The following is a 24,373-nucleotide window of genomic DNA, read 5'->3' as shown; positions in this document are numbered from 1 at the left end:
ATATATATATATATATATATATATATATATATATGTATGTGTGGGAAAAAATCACAAGACTATTTCATCTCTACAGGCCTGTTTCATGAGGGGGGGGTACCCTCAATCATCAGGAGATTTTAATGGGAGCATTCGCATACCATGGTTTATATAGGGCACAGAGTGGGTGGGTACAGGCTGGCTTAGGGGCGTGGTGATTGGCTCATGTGTTGCCTAGGAGGTGTTTCCGTCTATGGCGGCATGCTGTTACAATTTCGCTGCGCTTGTTGAGGGATGACAGGTCTGGACGGTAAATAATAAACAGTTTCTCTTTCAAGCATAGGTTGTAGAAACTGTTTATTATTTACCGTCCAGACCTGTCATCCCTCAACAAGCGCAGCGAAATTGTAACAGCATGCCGCCATAGACGGAAACACCTCCTAGGTAACACATGAGCCAATCACCACGCCCCTAAGCCAGCCTGTACCCACCCACTCTGTGCCCTATATAAACCATGGTATGCGAATGCTCCCATTAAAATCTCCTGATGATTGAGGGTACCCCCCCTCATGAAACAGGCCTGTAGAGATGAAATAGTCTTGTGATTTTTTTCCCCCACACATACATATATTGCGCTCTACTACGGTATCGAGCACTATTTTTTGGATAACCTTATTAAGACATATATATATATATATATATATATACAGCCTGGCCTTCAAAATTGTATTTTACATTTTTTCTTGTTTTCTCCTCTTTTAAACCGTTCAATTAAGTGTTTTTTTCATCATTTATTCTCTACAAAAAACCTTCCGTAAAAGGAAAAAAAAAATGTACGACGGAATGACAGACAGAAATACCCATTTTTTTTTATATACCGTATTTTCCGCACTATTAGCCGCACCTAAAAACCACAAATTTACTCAAAAGCTGACAGTGCGGCTTATAACCCGGTGCGCTTTATATATGGATTAATATTAAGATTCATTTTCATAAAGTTTCGGTCTCGCAACTACGGTAAACAGCCGCCATCTTTTTTCCCCGTAGAAGAGGAAGTGCTTCTTCTTCTACGCAAGCAACCGCCAAGGTAAGCACCCGCCCCCATAGAAGAGGAAGCGCTTCTTCTTCTACTGTAAGCAACCACCCGCCCGCGTAGAAGAAGAAGAAGTGCGCGGATATTACGTTTCATTTCCTTTGTGTGTTTACATCTGTAAAGACCACAAAATGGCTCCTACTAAGCGACAGGTTTCCGGTTCATGAAAAGACGCAATCTCTCCATCCGCACACGGACTACTATTTCACAGCAACTGCCTAAAGACTTTCAAGAAAAGCTGGCTACTTTCCGTGCATATTGTAAAAACAAGATAGCTGAAAAAAAGATCCGGCCAGAGAACATTATCAACATGGACGAGGTTCCACTGACTTTTGATATTCCTGTGAACCGCACTGTGGATACAACGGGAGCACGTACGGTGAATATTCGCACCACAGGGAATGAGAAGTCATCCTTCACTGTGGTTCTAGCTTGCCATGCTAATGGCCAGAAACTTCCACCCATGGTGATATTCAAAAGGAAGACCTTGCCAAAAGAGACCTTTCCAGCCGGCGTCATCATAAAAGCTAACTCGAAGGGATGGATGAAGAAAAGATGAGCGAGTGGTTAAGGGAAGTTTACGCGAAGAGGCCGGGTGGCTTTTTTCACGCAGCTCCGTCCATGTTGATATACGACTCCATGCGCGCCCACATCACGCTGGTTTTTAATATATTATTAAAGTTTGACTGACCTATCTGACTGTTTTTTTGACATTCCTTTAGCGCAGTTAGATGCGGCTTACAACACGGGGCGGCTTATAGGTGGACAAAGTTTTGAAATATGCCGTTCATTGAAGGCGCGGCTTATAACCCAGGGCGGCTTATGGTGCGGAAAATACGGTATATGAATTTATTTATTTAGCTATTCTTGTTTAAATCACACTTACGTGTAACTTACAAAATGACAATATATTTATTTATTTAAGTGTGTATCAAACTGGTAGCCCTTCGCATTAATCAGTACCCAAGAAGTCGTTTTTGGTTTCAAAAAGGTTGCTGACCCCTGTACTAGGGCATCAAATCAGTGTCAGTTGAGTCGGTCCATAGGTTGCCTGTAGGGATTTTTAATGTCCAGCAGATGTCAGTATTTAGTGACACAGTATCGACACAGTTTTGCAATGTGTCGAAACGCTTCATGACGCCTCATCAACCCATCACTACCAATTAGCCTGCACACCTGTGGGAATGTTCCAAATAAGTGTTTGATGAGCATTCCTCAACTTTATCAGTATTTATTGCCACCTTTCCCAACTTCTTTGTCACGTGTTGCTGGCATCAAATTATAAAGTTAATGATTATTTGCAAAAAAAAAAAAATTTTTTTTTTATCAGTTTGAACATCAAATATGTTGTCTTAGTAGCATATTCAACTGAATATGGGTTGAAAAGGATTTGCAAATCATTGCATTCCGTTTATATTCACATCTAACACAATTTCCCAACTCATATGGAAACGGGGTTTGTAGAAATGATTGGAAGCTCAAGACAAGCCACGACATTATGTTCTTTACAAGTGTATGTCAACTTGTACATTGCGCTGGCGGATGAACACGGTCGCGAGTGCGACTCCCGAGAAAGCGCACGTGGACGCGAAGTCATTACGTGACAAGTTTGGCAGACGCGTGTGACGAGCGGGTCATCTTAGCAAACAACAATGTCCTCCTGAGACATTACATCACCATATACTGTATTATTTGCATAAGCTACTGTAGCAAGGTACCTATAGAACCGGTTTCATTTTTAAAACAGGATTTTGTACGGCATATACAAGTCGGGCAGGGATGTCCTAACTTTTTCTGTTTTCCTAAATTTTTTTCAGGGCACTGAAATGACAGCAAAGATCAATCAACCAATCAGTGAAGAGGAAACCAGTGAGGGCGGAGCCTCAGCCAGGTAAACATGACCTACATTCTACTAACAATGGATGGCACTATCTCTCTCTTTCATCTTATTGTGGACACATTTTCTCCCATTAAAAAAAAAAAAAAAAATCATTTGTAAACATGGAACAATACGATGACGTCACTGTTGCGGTCTGCTCCTCATTTTTTGTTTGCTCGGCCTGCCTCGTCGTTTTATCAAACAACCGCGTCACTATTGTGGGATTAAATTCAATAGTTGGTGGCATTTTGAGTGTTGTTTTCCCACGCAAGAATTTAAACGATAACAGGAAAGAATCCAACAAAAGCCGGCGTCGTCTCGCTCCGAAACCAGGAAGAGCGACGCTGCTTCTCGACCACCAGCTTACTTCCGTATGTCGCTTTCAAAATAAAAGCACACGGATGACCGCTCGCACGGTCTAACGCGACCACTTTTTATCTTTTTCACCCACACATACCACTCTATTTGAGCATTTAAATTCCGTTAACATCCTTAAATAGAGTACAAAGTATGATTCAGCGAGTACCGAACATTATACTTTGTCAAGAGCATCTGTTGCTGAATCTAAACCGCTAAACATTTATAAATATTAATTATCAACAGCTAATTTGACGAGATGTATCTTAAAAAAAAAAAAAAAAAAAGCGTTTACATTTGTTTGCTTTTCTTCTCCTCCACCGGTGTCACACCGGCTCGCTACGGCTAGCTTGACGCGAAAGCCCCCTTTTGTCAATGAGGATGCCTGATTAAAAATCCGAGCGGCAACGCGTGCCGATAAAATCCGTGTTTCGAAGTCCAACAAGTCCCCGACAACAACAACAAAAACGACAACAACAAGAAGCGTGTCCCGGTTTTACCTGCGCTGACCTCCGCTTCCGCCCGCTGGTGAGGATGTGACAGGCGGCCGTCAGGGACGAGAGAGCATCAGCAGCACCTGGGAACGACTGCCGCTGCTCGGTGACGTCACCGCTAGATGCTGCGTGACGTCACTGCAGCTGACTTTACATGCGTGACAATTCAAATAATCACTAAAAATATATTTTCCCCCGGCTTAGTTGGCAAAAACAAAAAATGTTTCTGTACAGTATTTTATAAAAAAAATTGTGTAGTTTTTTGACTGAAATTATATCATATTTGTTTTTAAGGCAAAATGATACAAATATGGGAAGTCATAATTATGACATAATAAGTCGTAATTTTAAGATAACAAGTCATAATTATGAGATAAAAAGTAATTATGAGATAGAAAGTCAACATTTAAATCTGTAAACTGCTTAACTGTCCTGTTTTGGACTTTTATTTCATAATTAGGACTTTTTATTCCATTTGTATGACTTTCTAATGTCATCATTATGACTTTTATCTCATAATTTCAACTTTTTATCTCATGTATATGACCTAATTTATTATCTCATATTTTCAACTTTTATCCCATAATTTCGGCTTTCTATCTCATAATTTCGACTTTTTATCTCATAATTATGACTTTGTCATGTCATTTCGACATTTTATCGCAAAATGATGACTTTTTAATCACATAACTTTGACTTTTAGCTCATAATTAGGACTTACCTATATCAAAATTTTTCGACATTTTATTTCATAATTAAGACTTATCTCATAATTTCGAAGTTCGTTCTCATAATTATGACTTTAACTCATAACTTTGACATTTTATTTTATAATTATGGCTTTTTATTACATAATTTTGACTTTGAATAATTATGACTTTTGATCACATCATTTCGACTTTTAACTCATAAACACGACTTTTTATCAGATAAATTCGACTTTTAATAATTATGACTTTTTATCAAATAATTTCGACTTTTAACTCATATTTATGATTTTTTTATCACATAATTTCAACTTTTAACTGATATTTATGATTTTTTTATTCACATAATTTCGACTTTTAACCTAAAAATTATGACTTTTTGTCACATCATTTTGACTTTTAACTCATAAACACGACTTTTTATCACATAAATTCGACTTTTCATAATTATGACTTTTTATCCAATAATTTCGACTTTTAACTCATATTTATAATTTTTTATCACATAATTTCAACTTTTAACTGATATTTATGATTTTTTAAATCACATAATTTCGACTTTTAACTAAAAAATTATGACTTTTTGTCACATCATTTCGACTTTTAACTCATAAACACGACTTGTTATCACATAAATTCGACTTTTAACTCATAATTATGACTTTTTGTCACATAATTTCGACTTGTAACTCATAAACACGACTTTTTATCACATCAATTCAACTTTTAACTCATAATTATAACTTATCACATAATTTGGACTTTTATTGCATAATTATGACTTTTTATCAAATAATTTCCACTTTTAACTCATATTTATGATTTTTTTTATCACATAATTTCGACTTTTAACTCATAATTATGACTATCACATAATTTCGACTTTTAACTCATAATATGACTTTTTATCAAATAATTTCAACATCTAACTGATATTTATGATTTTTTTCCCACATCATTTCGACTTTTACCTCATAAACACGACTTTTTATCAGACAAATTCGACTTTTAATAATTATGACTTTTTATCAAATAATTTCGACTTTTAACTCATATTTATGATTTTTTATCACATAATTTCAACTTTTAACTGATATTTATGATTTTTTAAATCACATAATTTCGACTTTTAACCTAACAATTATGACTTTGTGTCACATAATTTCGACTTGTAACTCATAAACACGACTTTTTATCACATCAATTCGACTTTTAACTCACAATTATAACTTATCACATAATTTAGACTTTTATTGCATAATTATGAATTTTTATCAAATAATTTAAACTTTTAACTCATATTTATGATTTTTTATCACATAATTTCGACTTTTAACTCATAATTATGACTATCACATAATTTCGACTTTTAACTCATAATATGACTTTTTATCAAATAATTTCAACATCTAACTGATATTTATGATTTTTTTCCACATCATTTCTGCTTTTAACTCAAAATTATGACTTTTTGTCACATCATTTCGACTTTTAACTCATAAACACGATTTTTTATCACATAATTTCGACTTTTAATGCATAATTATGACTTTTTATCAAATAATTTCAACTTTTAACTAATATTTATGATTTTTTTTATCACATAATTTCCACTTTTAACTCATAATTATGACTATCACATAAATTCGACTTTTAACTCAAAATTAAGACTTTTTATCACAAATTCGACTTTTAACTCATAATTATGACTTATCACATAATTTTGACTTTTAACGCATAATTATGACTTTTTATCAAATAATTTCGACTTTTAACTCATATTTATGATTTGTTATCCCATAAATTCGACTTTTAACTCAAAATTATGACTTTTTATCACATAAATTCGACTTTTAACTCATATCTATTATTTTTTATCCCATAATTCCGACTTTTAACTCATAATTATGACTATCACATAAATTCGACTTTTAACTCAAAATGATGACTTTTTGTCACATCAATTCGACTTTTAACTCATAAACACGACTTTTTATCACATAAATTCGACTTTTAACTCATAATTATGATTTTTTATCACATAATTTCGACTTTTAACTCATAATTATAATCATCACATAAATTCGACTTTAACGCATAATTATGACTTTTATCTCATAATTTCAACTTTTTATCTCATGAACATGTCCAAATGTCTTTTCTCATAATTATGACTTTAACTCATAACTTCGACTTTTTATTTCATAATTATGACTTTTTTTATCACATAATTTCGACTTTTAACTCATAATCATGACTTTTTATTACATAAATGCGACTTTTAACTCATAATTATGACTTTTTATTACATAATTTCGACTTTTAATAATTATGACTTTTTATCACAAATTCGACTTTTAACTCATAATTATGACTTATCACATAATTTCGACTTTTAACGCATAATTATGACTTTTTATCAAATTTCGACTTTTGACTCATTTGACTTTCAACTCAAAATTATGACTTTTTATCACATAATTTCGACTTTTAACTCATATTTATGATTTGTTATCACATAAATTCGACTTTTAACTCAAAATTATGACTTTTTATGACATAATTTCGACTTTTAACTCAAAATTATGACTTTTTATCACATAAATTCGACTTTTAACTCATATCTATTATTTTTTATCCCATAATTTCGACTTTTAACTCATAATTATGACTATCACATAAAGTCGACTTTTAACTCAAAATGATGACTTTTTGTCACATCAATTCGACTTTTAACTCATAAACACGACTTTTTATCACATAAATTCGACTTTTAACTCATAATTATGATTTTTTATCACATAATTTCGACTTTTAACTCATAATTATAATCATCACATAAATTCGACTTTAACGCATAATTATGACTTTTATCACATAATTTCGACTTTTGATGCATAATTATGACTTTTTATCAAATAATTTCAACTTTTAACTCATATTTATGATTTTTTTTATCACATAATTTCCACTTTTAACTCATAATTATGACTATCACATAAATTCGACTTTTAACTAAAAATTATGACTTTTTATCACAAATTCGACTTTTAACTCATAATTATGATTTTTTATCACATAATTTCGACTTTTAACTCATAATTATAATCATCACATAAATTCGACTTTAACGCATAATTATGACATTTATCACATAATTTCGACTTTTAATGCATAATTATGACTTTTTATCAAATAATTTCAACTTTGAACTCATATTTATGATTTTTTTATCACATAATTTCCACTTTTAACTCATAATTATGACTATCACATAAATTCGACTTTTAACTAAAAATTAAGACTTTTTATCACAAATTCGACTTTTAACTCATAATTATGACTTATCACATAATTTTGACTTTTAACGCATAATTATGACTTTTTATCAAATAATTTCGACTTTTAACTCATATTTATGATTTGTTATCCCATAAATTCGACTTTTAACTCAAAATTGTGACTTTTTATCACATAAATTCGACTTTTAACTCATATCTATTATTTTTTATCCCATAATTTCGACTTTTAACTCATAATTATGACTATCACATAAATTCGACTTTTAACTCAAAATGATGACTTTTTGTCACATCAATTCGAATTTTAACTCATAAACACGACTTTTTAATCACATAAATTCGACTTTTAACTCATAATTATGATTTTTTATCACATAATTTTGACTTTTAACTCATAATTACAATCATCACATAAATTCGACTTTAACGCATAATTATGACTTTTATCACATAAAGTCGACTTTTAACTCAAAATTATGACTTTTTATCACATAATTTCGACTTTTAACTCATAATCATGACTTTTTATTACATAAATTCGACTTTTAACTCATAATTATGACTTTTTATTACATAATTTCGACTTTTAATAATTATAACTTTTTATCACAAATTCGACTTTTAACTCATAATTATGACTTATCACATAATTTCGGCTTTTAACGCATAATTATGACTTTTTATCAAATAATTTCGACTTTTAACTCATATTTATGATTTGTTATCACATAAATTCGACTTTTAACTCAAAATTATGACTTTTTATCACATAATTTCGACTTTTAATTCATAATCATGACTTTTTATCACATAAATTCGACTTTTAACTCATATCTATTATTTTTTATCCAATAATTTCGACTTTTAACTCGTAATTATGACTATCACATAAAGTCAACTTTTAACTAAAAATGATGACTTTTTGTCACATCAATTCGACTTTTAACTCATAAACACGACTTTTTATCACATAAATTCGACTTTTAACTCATAATTATGACTTTTTATCACATCATTTCGACTTTTAACTCATAAACACGACTTTTATCACATCAATTCAACTCTTAACTCATAATTATGACTTATCACATAATTTCGACTTTTAATGCATAATTATGACTTTTTATCAAACAATTTTGACTTTTAACTCATATTTATGATTTTTTATCACATAATTTCCACTTTTAACTCATAATTATGACTATCACATAAATTCGACTTTTAACTCAAAATTATGACTTTTTATCACATAATTTCCACTTTTAACTCATAATCATGACTTTTTATTACATAAATTTGACTTTTAACTCATAATTATGACTTTTATTACATAATTTCGACTTTTAATAATTATGACTTTTTATCACAAATTCGACTTTTAACTCATAATTATGACTTATCACATAATTTCGACTTTTAACGCATGATTATGACTTTTCATCACATAATTTCGACTTTTAATGCATAATTATGACTTTTTATCAAACAATTTTGACTTTTAACTCATATTTATGATTTTTTATCACATAATTTCCACTTTTAACTCATAATTATGACTATCACATAAATTCGACTTTTAACTCAAAATTATGACTTTTTATCACATAATTTCGACTTTTAACTCATAATCATGACTTTTTATTACATAAATTCGACTTTTAACTCATAATTATGACTTTTATTACATAATTTCGACTTTTAATAATTATGACTTTTTATCACAAATTCGACTTTTAACTCATAATTATGACTTATCACATAATTTCGACTTTTAACGCATGATTATGACTTTTTATCACATAATTTCGACTTTTAACTCATATTTATGATTTGTTATCACATAATTTCGACTTTCAACTCAAAATTATGACTTTTTATCACATAATTTCGACTTTTAACTCATAATCATGACTTTTTATCACATAAATTCGACTTTTAACTCATATCTATTATTTTTTATCCCATAATTCCGACTTTTAACTCATAATTATGACTATCACATAAATTCGACTTTTAACTCAAAATGATGACTTTTTGTCACACCAATTCGACTTTTAACTCATAAACACGACTTTTTAATCACATAAATTCGACTTTTAACTCATAATTATGATTTTTTATCACATAATTTCGACTTTTAATTCATAATTATAATCATCACATAAATTCGACTTTAATGCATTATTATGACTTTTATCACATAATTTTGACATTTTGTCTCATAATTAAGACTTTTATCCATCTCATAATTTCAACTTTTTATCTCGTGAACATGTCCAAATGTCTTATCTCATAATTATTACTTTAACTCATAACTTCGACTTTTTATTTCATAATCATGACTTTTTATCACATAAATTCGACTTTTAACTCATATCTATTATTTTTTATCCAATAATTTCGACTTTTAACTCGTAATTATGACTATCACATAAAGTCAACTTTTAACTAAAAATTATGACTTTTTGTCACATCAATTCGACTTTTAACTCATAAACACGACTTTTTATCACATAAATTCGACTTTTAACTCATAATTATGACTTTTTATCACACCATTTCGACTTTTAACTCATAAACACGACTTTTATCACATCAATTCAACTCTTAACTCATAATTATGACTTATCACATAATTTCGACTTTTAATGCATAATTATGACTTTTTATCAAACAATTTTGACTTTTAACTCATATTTATGATTTTTTATCACATAATTTCCACTTTTAACTCATAATTATGACTATCACATAAATTCGACTTTTAACTCAAAATTATGACTTTTTATCACATAATTTCCACTTTTAACTCATAATTATGACTATCACATAAATTCGACTTTTAACTCAAAATTATGACTTTTTATCACATAATTTCGACTTTTAACTCATAATCATGACTTTTTATTACATAATTTCGACTTTGAATAATTATGACTTTTTATCACAAATTCGACTTTTAACTCATAATTATGACTTATCACATAATTTCGACTTTTAACGCATAATTATGACTTTTTATCAAATAATTTCGACTTTAAACTCATTCGACTTTCAACTCAAAATTATATGACTTTCTATCACATAATTTCGACTTTTAACTCATATTTATGATTTGTTATCACGTAAATTCGACTTTTAACTCAAAATTATGACTTTTTATCACATAATTTCGACTTTTAACTCATAATCATGACTTTTTAATCACATAAATTCGACTTTTAACTCATAATTATAATCATCACATAAATTCGACTTTAACGCATAATTATGACTTTTATCCCATAATTTTGACATTTTGTCTCATAATTAAGACTTTTATCTCATAATTTCGATCTATCTCATAATTTCAACTTTTTATCTCATGAACATGTCCAAATGTCTTATCTCATAATTATGACTTTAACTCATAACTTTGACTTTTTATTTCATAATTATGACTTTTTATCACATAATTTCGACTTTTAACTCATAATTATGACTTTATCTCAAAATCTCGACATTTTATCTCATAATTGACTTTTATCTCATAATTTTGACTTTTTAGCTCACAATTTCGACTTTATCCCGTAATTACGAATTTGATCGCATAATTATGACCTCATCTCATAATTTCGACATTTTATCTCACAATTCCAATTCATAACTCATAAGTATTACTTTCTTATCTCAAAATGTCGACTTTCTATCTCATAATTATGACTTAGCATTTTCGCATCCTGACATTAGCATGGTACATTTGTTTGCCAATTTTACAGGCGAGCCATATAACTAGGTACTTGATAGCATGCTAACATTAGCGTGCTAACTTTTTAGCCAGTTATGCAGCCTAACACCTATGACTTGCTACTTGACACATGTAATAATTATGACTTTCTATCTCATAATTTCGACTTTTTATCTCTATATTATAAACAAATAATAATAAAGTGACAAAAAACAGTTGTGCACGCTATTTAACGTTAACATTTGTGGCGCCCGCTATGGTGTTGTCAAAATACTCCGGTATAATGTATATTATAATAATAACAACAATAATCCATTCATTTTCTACCGCTTGTCCCTCTTGAATAATAATAATAAGACAGACATCCTTGAAGTTTTAACATCATTACATAAATAGAAAATGGGTTGCCAAACCCCAAAGGTGCACCTGCACAGACGTTTTGCTTGATTTTTTTTTTACCATTTTACCAATTTTACCATGAATTGATTAACGTGGACTCCGACTTAAACAAGTAGAAAAACTTATTGGGGTGTTACCATTTAGTGGTCAATTGTACGGAATATGTACTGTACTGTGCAATCTACTAATACAACTTTCAATCAATAAATCAATCAATCAAAACGACGGCTATGTTTAAAAAAAAAAAAAAATTTGATTATCGCCCCCCAAAGGTCCGAACCAAAAAAAAACATCAAATTATTTTTTGTGCAATTACGTGTTTTAACCACAGCGCCAATATTTCCATATTTGGACCAATTTTCACCTTTTTGTGTGCAGTGTTTCATCAGTTGAAGTGCATTTTTTCATATTGATATTAATATTTTAATTTTTTTATTTTAATATCAAGGTTTTAATATTAATATTTTAATATTTTAATATTAACATTAATATTTTAATATTAACATTAACATTTTAATATTAATATTAACATTAATATTTTAATATTAATATTTTAATATTAATATTAATATTTTTTTATTTTATTTTAATATCAAGGTTTTAATATTAATATTTTAATATTAATATTAACATTTTAATATTAATATTAACATTTTAATATTAATATTAACATTAATATTTTAATATTAATATTTTAATATTAGTATTAACATTTTAATATTAATATTAACATTTTAATATTAATATTAACATTAATATTTTAATATTAATATTTTAATTTTTTTATTTTAATATCAAGGTTTTAATATTAATATTTTAATATTAATATTAACATTTTAATATTAATATTAACATTTTGATATTCATATTAACATTAATATTTTAATATTAATATTTTAATATTAATATTAACATTTTAATATTAATATTAACATTTTAATATTAATATTAACATTAATATTTTAATATTAATATTTTAATATTAATATTAACATTTTAATATTAATATTAACATTAATATTTTAATATTAATATTTTAATTTTTTTATTTTAATATCAAGGTTTTAATATTTATATTTTAATATTAATATTAACATTTTAATATTAATATTAACATTAATATTTTAATATTAATATTAACATTTTAATATTAATATTAACATTTTAATATTAATATTAACATTTTAATATTAATATTAACATTAATATTTTAATATTAATGTTTTAATATTAATATTTTCTTATGTATGTCTTGTTACACTAAATATTAAATATTGTTACTTTGTGATAATAATATCTGAGGCACCACACAGTTATTAATATTCATATATTGTGATATTTTGCTGCCCAGGTGGACACAATGTGTGCACAAGGATTGCGCAACGTGACGTGAAGCGTGTCATTAGAGTCATCCCGCGAGGGTCAAAGGTCACACCTGAGCAATTATCACGCAGGTGCAAATGTCACAAGTGCTGCAAAACATTTTGGCGTTGGCCCCCGACTCATCCAGTCCACCTACACCTTGGGGTCTCCTCAGGGACCCCCACCCTCGGGACATTTTGGAGCTGCCACAAAAATGATATTTAGGATCTTTACTGTATCAAAACTGACCTGAATTTGACCTTCAAAATAAAAGTGAAACCGTTTTTTTTCCCCATTTACTGTAAAAACAACACTTGTAAAAAAAATGTTATGGTGTAAAATTTTTACCGTGAAGATAAATGTGAAGCCGTTTTAAATAAATAAACTGTAAAAACAAAATCCGTAAAAAACAAAACAATGATGCAATTTTTAAATTTACAGTAATGCACTGTAAAAACTGTCGTAGATTTTACAGTATAAACATTTGCAGCTCACTCGCCTGAATTTTATGGTAAGAATTAAAGTGAAACAATTTTTTTAATTTACCGAATAAACTGTAAAAAATGCCGTAGATTTTACGATATAAAAACTAGCGCCTAAAAAAACTTTAGTTTTACGGTAAAAATAAGTGAAAACGTTTTTTTTTTAATTGACAGTAATACACTGTAAAAACAGCAGCAGTCAAAACGGTACAATGACCGTGTTCCAAGTCCACTTGGACGAGCTGTCAATCAATCATTTCTATCTTTGTCCACCAGATGGTGCAATTCTCACCTGGAATAAGATGGCCTTGTTTGGTGGCCGAGGAGAAGTTAGCGTGTTGGCCTCGCACTCAGGGGACCGAGGGTTCCAATCATTAATACTTCATCACTGGTAATGAGTAGTACACAACTTATATACACATACTCTTCTGAGAGTAATACACATGTACTCTTTCGAGAGTACTACAGAAGTTAAAATCGTACTCATTTGAGAATACTGCAAAAGTGATATACATGTACACATTTGAGAGTACTACAGAAGTTATGTTTAAGTACCAATTTGAGAATACTACAAAAGTTACGTATAAGTACCAATTTAAGAATACGACAGAAGTTATGTATAAGTACTAATTTGAGAATACTACAGAAGTTATGTTTAGGTACCAATTTGAGAATACTGCAAAAGTTACGTATAAGTACCAATTTGAGAATACTACAAAAGCTTTGTATAAGTACCAATTTGAGAATACTACAAAAGTTATGTATAAGTATCAATTTAAGAATACTACAGAAGTTACGTTTAAGTACTAACTTGAGAATACTACAAAAGTTATGTATAGGTACCAATTTGAGAATACTACAAAAGTTACGTGTAAGTACTAATTTGAGAATACTACAGACGTTATGTATAAGTACTAATTTGAGAATACTACAGAAGTTATGTATAAGTACCAATTTGAGAATACTACAGAAGTTATGTTTAGGTACTAACTTGAGAATACTACAGAAGTTATGTATAAGTACCAATTTGAGAATACTACAAAAGTTATGTATAAGTACCAACTTGAGAATACTACAAAAGTTATGTGTAAGTACTAACTTGAGAATACTATAAAAGTTATGTATAAGTACCAATTTGAGAATACTACAAAAGTTATGTATAAGTACCAATTTGAAAATACTACAAAAGTTATGTGTAAGTACTAACTTGAGAATACTATAAAAGTTATGTATAAGTACCAATTTAAGAATACTACAGAAGTTATGTATAAGTACTAATTTGAGAATACTACAGAAGTTATGTATAAGTACTAATTTGAGAATATACATAAGTTACGTATAAGAACCAATTTGAGAATACTACAAAAGTTATGTATAAGTACCAATTTAAGAATACTACAGAAGTTATGTATAAGTACTAATTTGAGAATATACAAAAGTTACGTATAAGAACCAATTTGAGAATACTACAGAAGTTATGTATAAGTACTAATTTGAGAATACTACAAAAGTTACGTATAAGTACCAATTTGAGAATACTACAAAAGTTATGTATAAGTACTAATTTGAGAATATACATAAGTTACGTATAAGAACCAATTTGAGAATACTACAAAAGTTATGTATAAGTACCAATTTAAGAATACTACAGAAGTTATGTATAAGTACTAATTTGAGAATATACAAAAGTTACGTATAAGAACCAATTTGAGAATACTACAGAAGTTATGTATAAGTACTAATTTGAGAATACTACAAAAGTTACGTATAAGTACCAATTTGAGAATACTACAAAAGTTATGAAGTACTAATTTGAGAATACTACAGACGTTATGTATAAGTACCAATTTGAGAATACTACAGAAGTTATGTATAAGTACCAATTTGAGAATACTACAAAAGTTATGTATAAGTATCAATTTAAGAATACTACAGAAGTTACGTTTAAGTACTAACTTGAGAATACTACAAAAGTTATGTATAAGTACCAATTTGAGAATACTACAAAAGTTACGTATAAGTACTAATTTGAGAATACTATAAAAGTTACGTATAAGTACCAATTTAAGAATACCAGAGAAGTTATGTATAAGTACTAATTTGAGAATACTACAGAAGTTATGTATAAGTACTAACTTGAGAATACTACAAAAGTTATGTATAGGTACCAATTTGAGAATACTACAAAAGTTATGTATAAGTACTGATTTGAGAATACCACACAAGTTACGTATAAGTACCAATTTGAGAATACTACAAAAGTTACGTTTAAGTACTAATTTGAGAATACAACAGAAGTTATGTTTAGGTACCAATTTGAGAATACTACAAAAGTTATGTATAAGTACCAATTTGAGAATACTACAAAAGTTACGTGTAAGTACTAATTTGAGAATACTACAGACGTTATGTATAAGTACTAATTTGAGAGTATACAAAAGTTATGTATAAGTACCAATTTGAGAATACTACAAAAGCTATGTATAAGTACCAATTTGAAAATACTACAAAAGTTATGTATAAGTACCAATTTGAGAATACTACAAAAGTTATGAAGTACCAATTTGAGAATACTACAAAAGTTACGTGTAAGTACTAATTTGAGAATACCAGAGAAGTTATGTTTAAGTACTAATTTGAGAATACTACAGAAGTTATGTTTAGGTACCAATTTGAGAATACTACAAAAGTTACGTATAAGTACCAATTTAAGAATACAACAGAAGTTATGTTTAGGTACCAATTTGAGAATACTACAAAAGTTACGTATAAGTACCAATTTGAGAATATACAAGTTATGTATAAGTACTAATTTGAGAATACTACAGAAGTTATGTATAAGTACTAATTTGAGAATACCAGAGAAGTTATGTATAAGTACTAATTTGAGAATACTACAGAAGTTATGTTTAGGTACCAATTTGAGAATACTACAGAAGTTATGTATAAGTACTAATTTGAGAATACTACAAAAGTTACGTATAAGTACCAATTTTTGAGAATACTACACAAGTTTCGTAAGTACCAATTTGAGAATACTACAAAAGTTGTGTATAAGTACCAATTTTTGAGAATACTACACAAGTTTCGTAAGTACCAATTTGAGAATACTACAAAAGTTGTGTATAAGTACCAATTTAAGAATACTACACAAGTTATGCATAAGTACCAATTTGAGAATACTACAAAAGTTAAGTATAGGTACCAATTTGAGAATACTACAAAAGTTACATATAAGTACCAATTTGAGAATACTACAAAAGTTACGTATAAGTACCAATTTGAGAATACTACAAAAGTTATGTATAAGTACCAATTTGAGAATACTACAAAAGTTATGAAGTACCAATTTGAGAATACTACAAAAGTTACGTATAAGTACCGATTTGAGAATACCACACAAGTTTCGTATAGTACCAATTTGAGAATACTACAGAAGTTATGTATAAGTACCAATTTTTGAGAATACTACACAAGTTTCGTATAAGTACCAATTTGAGAATACTACAGAAGTTACATTTAAGTACTAATTTGAGAATACAACAGAAGTTATGTGTAAGTACTAATTTGAGAATACTACAAAAGTTATGTACAGTATAAGTACCAATTTGAGAATACTACAAAAGTTATGTACAGTATAAGTACCAATTTGAGAATACTACAAAAGTTATGTATAAGTACCAAATTGAGAATACTACAAAAGTTGTGTATATGTACCAATTTGAGAATACTACAAAAGTTACATTTAAGTACTAATTTGAGAATACTACAAAAGTTACATTTAAGTACTAATTTGAGAATACTACAGAAGTTATGTTTAGGTACCAATTTGAGAATACTACAAAAGTTACGTATAAGTACTAATTTGAGAATACTACAAAAGTTACGTATAAATACCAATTTTTGAGAATACTACACAAGTTTCGTAAGTACCAATTTGAGAATACTACAAAAGTTGTGTATAAGTACCAATTTAAGAATACTACAAAAGTTATGTACAAGTACCAATTTAAGAATACTACAAAAGTTATGTACAAGTACCAATTTAAGAATACTACTATATAAAAAAAACAACACATAATTCAAAATGACACCCATTTAAACCCACTGCAATGCATGATGGGAAAAATGCCAAACACTCTCCCCACACTTTGACATGTTTGTGGCATTTTAGCAGCTTAATATTTGCGATGGATTAAAAAAGCGGGAAGTACACGACAAAGAAGTACAACTTTTATACACTCTTAATATCTAATGTTTCCTCCTCCTATTTTTGCTGACGTTTTTAAGGGTGAAACATTTGTCAGCTGGAAGTGGAAGGAAGAAAACAAGCGAGACAAAACAAAAAAAACGCCATCAGCGGGAAGGAACCTGATTGGCCGACACAGGGGGAAGGGGGTGGGGTCTAAGGAGAGCAGATGAAAGCAATTAAGGAATGTGTTTTGCATCAAAAACATTTTATTTGCAGGAACAACAACAACAACACAAATAGTGCAAACATCACAGTAGTCACATCACACCAGCTAAAATGAAAACGCTGCTTTGTTCAGATTTTCAAAATAAAAGTCTTTGTTCCCTTTGATGATCAAGGTGGTGATATCACTGACACACGCGTCCCAAAAATGTATCAAAAATAAAAAAACATTTACAGCTTTTGTCATTACCCTTTTTCCTCAAATAGTGGCCTCCTGAAATGTGTCCTCTGCATTTGACCCATCACCCTTGATCACCCCCTGGGAGGTGAGGGGAGCAGTGAGCAGCAGCGGTGGCCACGCCCGGGAACCATTTTTGGTGATTTAACCCCCAATTCCAAGCCTTGATGCTGAGTGCCAAGCAGGGGTCACTTAGCACAAACGTTTGTCAAAAACAATAATATTGAAACCATAATAGCACAATGAACCGATACGGTACCAATCCTCGATAACAGGACCAATTATTGGTACTTTTATGTGTGTTAATAAATGTTATTTTCTAATGTAGCATTTAACGTTTCCTTTAAGAGCCTCACTGAAAATGTTTATGATGATTTAATGATACATCTCCAATCTAAGGCATATTGTCTAACTAGGAAGAAGCTTTTTACAGGAAGTTCGATGTTATGTTGCGCCCTAAAAAGTGTCAATACTGTAAGTAATGTACTTATTTTCGAATGCAGCATTTAACGTTTCCTTTAATGATACATCTCCAATCTAAGGCATATTGTCTAACTAGGAAGAAGCTTTTTACAGGAAGTTCGATGTTATGTTGCGCCCTAAAAAGTGTCAATACTGTAAGTAATGTACTTATTTTCGAATGCAGCATTTAACGTTTCCTTTAATGATACATCTCCAATCTAAGGCATATTGTCCAACTAGGAAGAAGCTTTTTACAGGAAGTTCGATGTTATGTTGCGCCCTAAAAAGTGTCAATACTGTAAGTACTGTACTTATTTTCGAATGCAGCATTTAACGTTTCCTTTAATGATACATCTCCAATCTAAGGCATATTGTCCAACTAGGAAGTAGCTTTTTTTACAGGAAGTTCGATATTATGTTGCGCCCTAAAACGTGTCAATACTGTAAGTACTGTACTTATTTTCGAATGTAGCATTTAACGTTTCCTTTAATGATACATCTCCAATCTAAGGCATATTGTCCAACTAGGAAGTAGCTTTTTACAGGAAGTTCGATGTTATGTTGCGCCCTAAAAAGTGTCAATACTGTAAGTACTGTACTTATTTTCGAATGCAGCATTTAACGTTTCCTTTAATGATACATCTCCAATCTAAGGCATATTGTCTAACTAGGAAGTAGCTATTTTTACAGGAAGTTCGATGTTATGTTGCGCCCTAAAAAGTGTCAATACTGTAAGTAATGTACTTATTTTCTAATATAGCATTTAATGTTTCTTTTAATGATACATCTCCAATCTAAGGCATATTGTCCAACTAGGAAGTGGCTTTTTACAGGAAGTTCGATGTTATGTTGCGCCCTAAAAAGTGTCAATACTGTAAGTACTGTACTTATTTTCGAATGCAGCATTTAACGTTTCCTTTAATGATACATCTCCAATCCAAGGCATATTGTCCTACCAGGAAGTAGCTTTTTACAGGAAGTTTGATGTTATGTTGCGCCCTAAAAAGTGTCAATACTGTAAGTACTGTACTTATTTTCGAACGCAGCATTTAACGTTTCCTTTAATGATACATCTCCAATCTAAGGCATATTGTCCAACTAGGAAGTAGCTTTTTTTACAGGAAGTTCGATGTTATGTTGCGCCCTAAAAAGTGTCAATACTGTAAGTAATGTACTTATTTTGTAATGTAGCATTTAACGTTTCCTTTAATGATACATCTCCAATCTAAGGCATATTGTCTAACTAGGAAGTAGCTTTTTACAGGAAGTTCGATGTTATGTTGTGCCCTAAAAAGTGTCAATACTGTAAGTACTGTACTTATTTTCGAATGCAGCATTTAACGTTTCCTTTAATGATACATCTCCAATCTAAGGCATATTGTCCAACTAGGAAGTAGCTTTCTACAGGAAGTTTGATGTTATGTTGCGCCCTAAAAAGTGTCAATACTGTAAGTACTGTACTTATTTTCTAATATAGCATTTAATGTTTCTTTTAATGATACATCTCCAATCTAAGGCATATTGTCTAACTAGGAAGTAGCTTTTTTTACAGGAAGTTCGATGTTATGTTGCGCCCTAAGAAGTGTCAATACTGTAAGTACTGTACTTATTTTCGAATGCAGCATTTAACGTTTCCTTTAACGATACATCTCCAATCTAAGGCATATTGTCCAACTAGGAAGTAGCTTTTTACAGGAAGTTCGATGTTATGTTGCGCCCTAAAAAGTGTCAATACTGTAAGTAATGTACTTATTTTGTAATGTAGCATTTAACGTTTCCTTTAATGATACATCTCCAATCTAAGGCATATTGTCCAACTAGGAAGTAGCTTTTTACAGGAAGTTCGATGTTATGTTGCGCCCTAAAAAGTGTCAATACTGTAAGTACTGTACTTATTTTCAAATGCAGCATTTAACGTTTCCTTTAATGATACATCTCCAATCTAAGGCATATTGTCCAACTAGGAAGTAGCTTTTTTTACAGGAAGTTCGATGTTATGTTGCGCCCTAAAAAGTGTCAATACTGTAAGTACTGTACTTATTTTCGAATGCAGCATTTAACGTTTCCTTTAATGATACATCTCCAATCTAAGGCATATTGTCCTACTAGGAAGTAGCTTTTTTTACAGGAAGTTCGATGTTATGTTGCGCCCTAAAAAGTGTCAATACTGTAAGTACTGTACTTATTTTCAAATGCAGCATTTAACGTTTCCTTTAATGATACATCTCCAATCTAAAGCATATTGTCCAACTAGGAAGTAGCTTTTTACAGGAAGTTCGATGTTATGTTGCGCCCTAAAAAGTGTCCATACTGTAAGTACTGTACTTATTTTCGAATGCAGCATTTAACGTTTCCTTTAATGATACATCTCCAATCTAAGGCACATTGTCCAACTAGGAAGTAGCTTTTTACAGGAAGTTCGATGTTATGTTGCGCCCTAAAAAGTGTCAATACTGTAAGTACTGTACTTATTTTCGAATGCAGCATTTAACGTTTCCTTTAATGATACATCTCCAATCTAAGGCATATTGTCCTACTAGGAAGTAGCTTTTTTTACAGGAAGTTCGATGTTATGTTGCGCCCTAAAAAGTGTCAATACTGTAAGTACTGTACTTATTTTCAAATGCAGCATTTAACGTTTCCTTTAATGATACATCTCCAATCTAAGGCATATTGTCCTACTAGGAAGTAGCTTTTTTTACAGGAAGTTCGATGTTATGTTGCGCCCTAAAAAGTGTCAATACTGTAAGTACTGTACTTATTTTCAAATGCAGCATTTAACGTTTCCTTTAATGATACATCTCCAATCTAAAGCATATTGTCCAACTAGGAAGTAGCTTTTTACAGGAAGTTCGATGTTATGTTGCGCCCTAAAAAGTGTCCATACTGTAAGTACTGTACTTATTTTCGAATGCAGCATTTAACGTTTCCTTTAACGATACATCTCCAATCTAAGGCATATTGTCCAACTAGGAAGAAGCTTTTTACAGGAAGTTCGATGTTATGTTGCGCCCTAAAAAGTGTCAATACTGTAAGTACTGTACTTATTTTCTAATATAGCATTCAATGTTTCTTTTAAGAGCCTCACTGAAAATGTTTACGATGATTTAATGATACATCTCCAATCTAAGGCGTATTGTCCAACTAGGAAGTAGCTTTTTACAGGAAGTTCGAGGTTATGTTGCGCCCTAAAAAGTGTCAATACTGTAAGTACTGTACTTATTTTCGAATGCAGCATTTAACGTTTCCTTTAATGATACATCTCCAATCTAAGGCATATTGTCCAACTAGGAAGTCGCTTTTTACAGGAAGTTCGATGTTATGTTGCGCCCTAAAAAGTGTCAATACTGTAAGTAATGTACTTATTTTCTAATACAGCATGTAATGTTTCTTTTAAGAGCATCACTGAAAATGTTTATGATGATTTAATGATACATCTCCAAGCTAAGGCATATTGTCTAACTAGGAAGTAGCTTTTTTTTTACAGGAAGTTGGATGTTATGTTGCGCCCTAAGAAGTGTTGATACTGTAAGTACTGTACTTATTTACTAATGTAGCATTTAACGTTTCCTTTAAGAGCCTCACTGAAAATGTTTACTAGGAAGTAGCTTTTTACAGGAAGTTCAATGTTATGTTGCGCCCAAAAAGTGTGAATACTGTAAGTAATGTACTTAAAATGTCTCAGCGGGAGTAAACTCTGGGAAGCCACCCTATGAGGAAATAGGGTAAGTACATCATTCATGAGGGAAAAAACGACCGATAGGACTTTTTCCCCCACGCATACACAGACACAAATCTAAAGTGCTACCTGAAAACTGTACAAGAACTTGGCTAAGGTCCAAGAACGTCCGTGCAGAACCTCTTCTGTCTGGAAATAAAGCTTTATTTACATCCTAACAACTAGAGCCAGTCTAGGGGTTTCTAGATGGACATGGACATGCGGGCTCCGGGCCGGCATGGAGGTTTTACCTGAGTGAGGCCGTCAAGAACCGGAACAAAGCGGCTCCAGGGGTTCTTGGCTGATGGTGGACTGCGAGGCGGGCAAGCGACAAACCTTGGCGGGCGACTCCTTGTTCCCCAGCGAGTGTTTGCGCATCCAGTCCAACACGTAGAACCTCAGCATCAGCAGGAAGCCTGCCGAGAACACACCTGTATTATTTACCCCTCAATCTTTTTCCCTACGCTTTGAAACCTGCGGCTTATAAAACGGTGCGGCTAAATTATGGATTTTTCCTCCGCGGACGACCATGAAAACAAAAAAAAGCAAGGACACTGACAAGGTGTGTTATTGTGTGTGCTACGGCGCCACCTTTTGGATGAGTTTGCTCACTGCGGGTGCTGCAGTGTCCTTCTGTTTGGACTGAGCTTTCACGTGCCGTCCTGTCTTCTACTCGTCCGTAGCGTTTCCACTCGTATGGATTCTTCAGTCATCACTCTAAGCAACGTTTGGAAGTTTTACAATATAACTAAAACAATTCTCACTGACTAAACCGTCCCATGTGTGATTGATCACAAAACATAAATACATACATACAATACGCATACATACGTGTCACGTACAAATGTAGCGACAAACTGTAGTTACTGACAGTGGTTTTCTGAAGTGTTCCTGACCCCATGTGGTGATATCCTTTACACACCGATGTCACTTTTTGATGCAGTACCGCCTGAGGGATCGAAGGTCCGTGATATCATCGCTTACATGCAGTGATTTCTCCAGATTCTCTGAACATTTTGATGATATTATGGGCCGCAGATGGTGAAATCCCCAAATTCCTTGCAATAGCTCATTGAGAAATGTTGTTCTTAAACTGTCAGGGGGGGGGGGGGGGTGACGTAGGCCGCCTTCGTCACGTGAAGAAGCCTACAATTTTTGGTTGTGTTTTCTGCTCCATTTGCTGAATGGCGATATACGATATATATCTCGACATTTTTTCCGTAAAGTAAAAACAAAACAGTCCTAGTTACCTGAGATACTAAGTATGTCATTATTATGACTTACTAAGTCTAAAATAATGACTTACAAAGTCAAATTAATGACTTACTGTAAGTAAGCGTTTGCAATAAGAGTTAAAAGTGGGGCCACATGCTGACATATGCTCAACTCATCATGCTTATTTTACATTTGGGAAGCCTGTAGTTGATTTATTATGTAAATGTTATATTTTTATCAACATGTGACAGCAGGGACCCTGCCATTCAAAACTAAGCTGCTACATTACAGCTTGAAAAAAATAGTACAATAGCAATAGGAGAGACTATTCATCCCTGAACGCCACGGAGTTCTTATAGGCGTTATGATGCAGTTACATTATTATATCAACTATCAGAGACAGAAACTCTTCATTTAACATAATGTCTTTTTTTGCTGCTTCAACACAGCTCAATCAACACAGAAAAAGGTAAAGTGAAATAACTGAGTTGTTAACTGTAGGTCAATAATGCTTGTCTTTCTCTCAGACAGACAGGGCTTTGCTG

The 24,373-nt window shown here is 31.1% G+C and overlaps 1 protein-coding gene and 1 long non-coding RNA gene across 2 annotated transcripts in view; one reads left to right on the top strand and one right to left on the bottom strand.

Moving 5' to 3' along the window:
• Window positions 1–14,173, top strand: part of LOC133608447 (uncharacterized) — a 34,660-nt gene extending 20,487 nt beyond the window's left edge. Inside the window, exons 2-3 of the long non-coding RNA XR_009815594.1 lie at window positions 2,890–2,963; window positions 14,058–14,173. This is a non-coding gene — a long non-coding RNA (uncharacterized lncRNA). The remainder of the gene's footprint in view (window positions 1–2,889; window positions 2,964–14,057) is intronic.
• Window positions 14,174–20,987: 6,814 nt separating this feature from the next.
• adgrg1 (adhesion G protein-coupled receptor G1) overlaps window positions 20,988–24,373 on the bottom strand; it is a 155,242-nt gene continuing 151,856 nt past the window's right edge. Inside the window, exon 15 of the mRNA XM_061963671.1 lies at window positions 20,988–23,029. Within this exon, the coding sequence (XP_061819655.1) occupies window positions 22,878–23,029 (152 nt within the window). The 3' untranslated portion in view covers window positions 20,988–22,877. The remainder of the gene's footprint in view (window positions 23,030–24,373) is intronic.

The sequence above is a fragment of the Nerophis lumbriciformis genome, linkage group LG06 (assembly GCF_033978685.3).
Source record: "Nerophis lumbriciformis linkage group LG06, RoL_Nlum_v2.1, whole genome shotgun sequence".
Taxonomy (NCBI): domain Eukaryota; kingdom Metazoa; phylum Chordata; class Actinopteri; order Syngnathiformes; family Syngnathidae; genus Nerophis; species Nerophis lumbriciformis.
The sequence above is the reverse complement of the archived record's forward strand: the minus strand, read 5'-3'. Positions and strand labels throughout refer to the sequence as shown.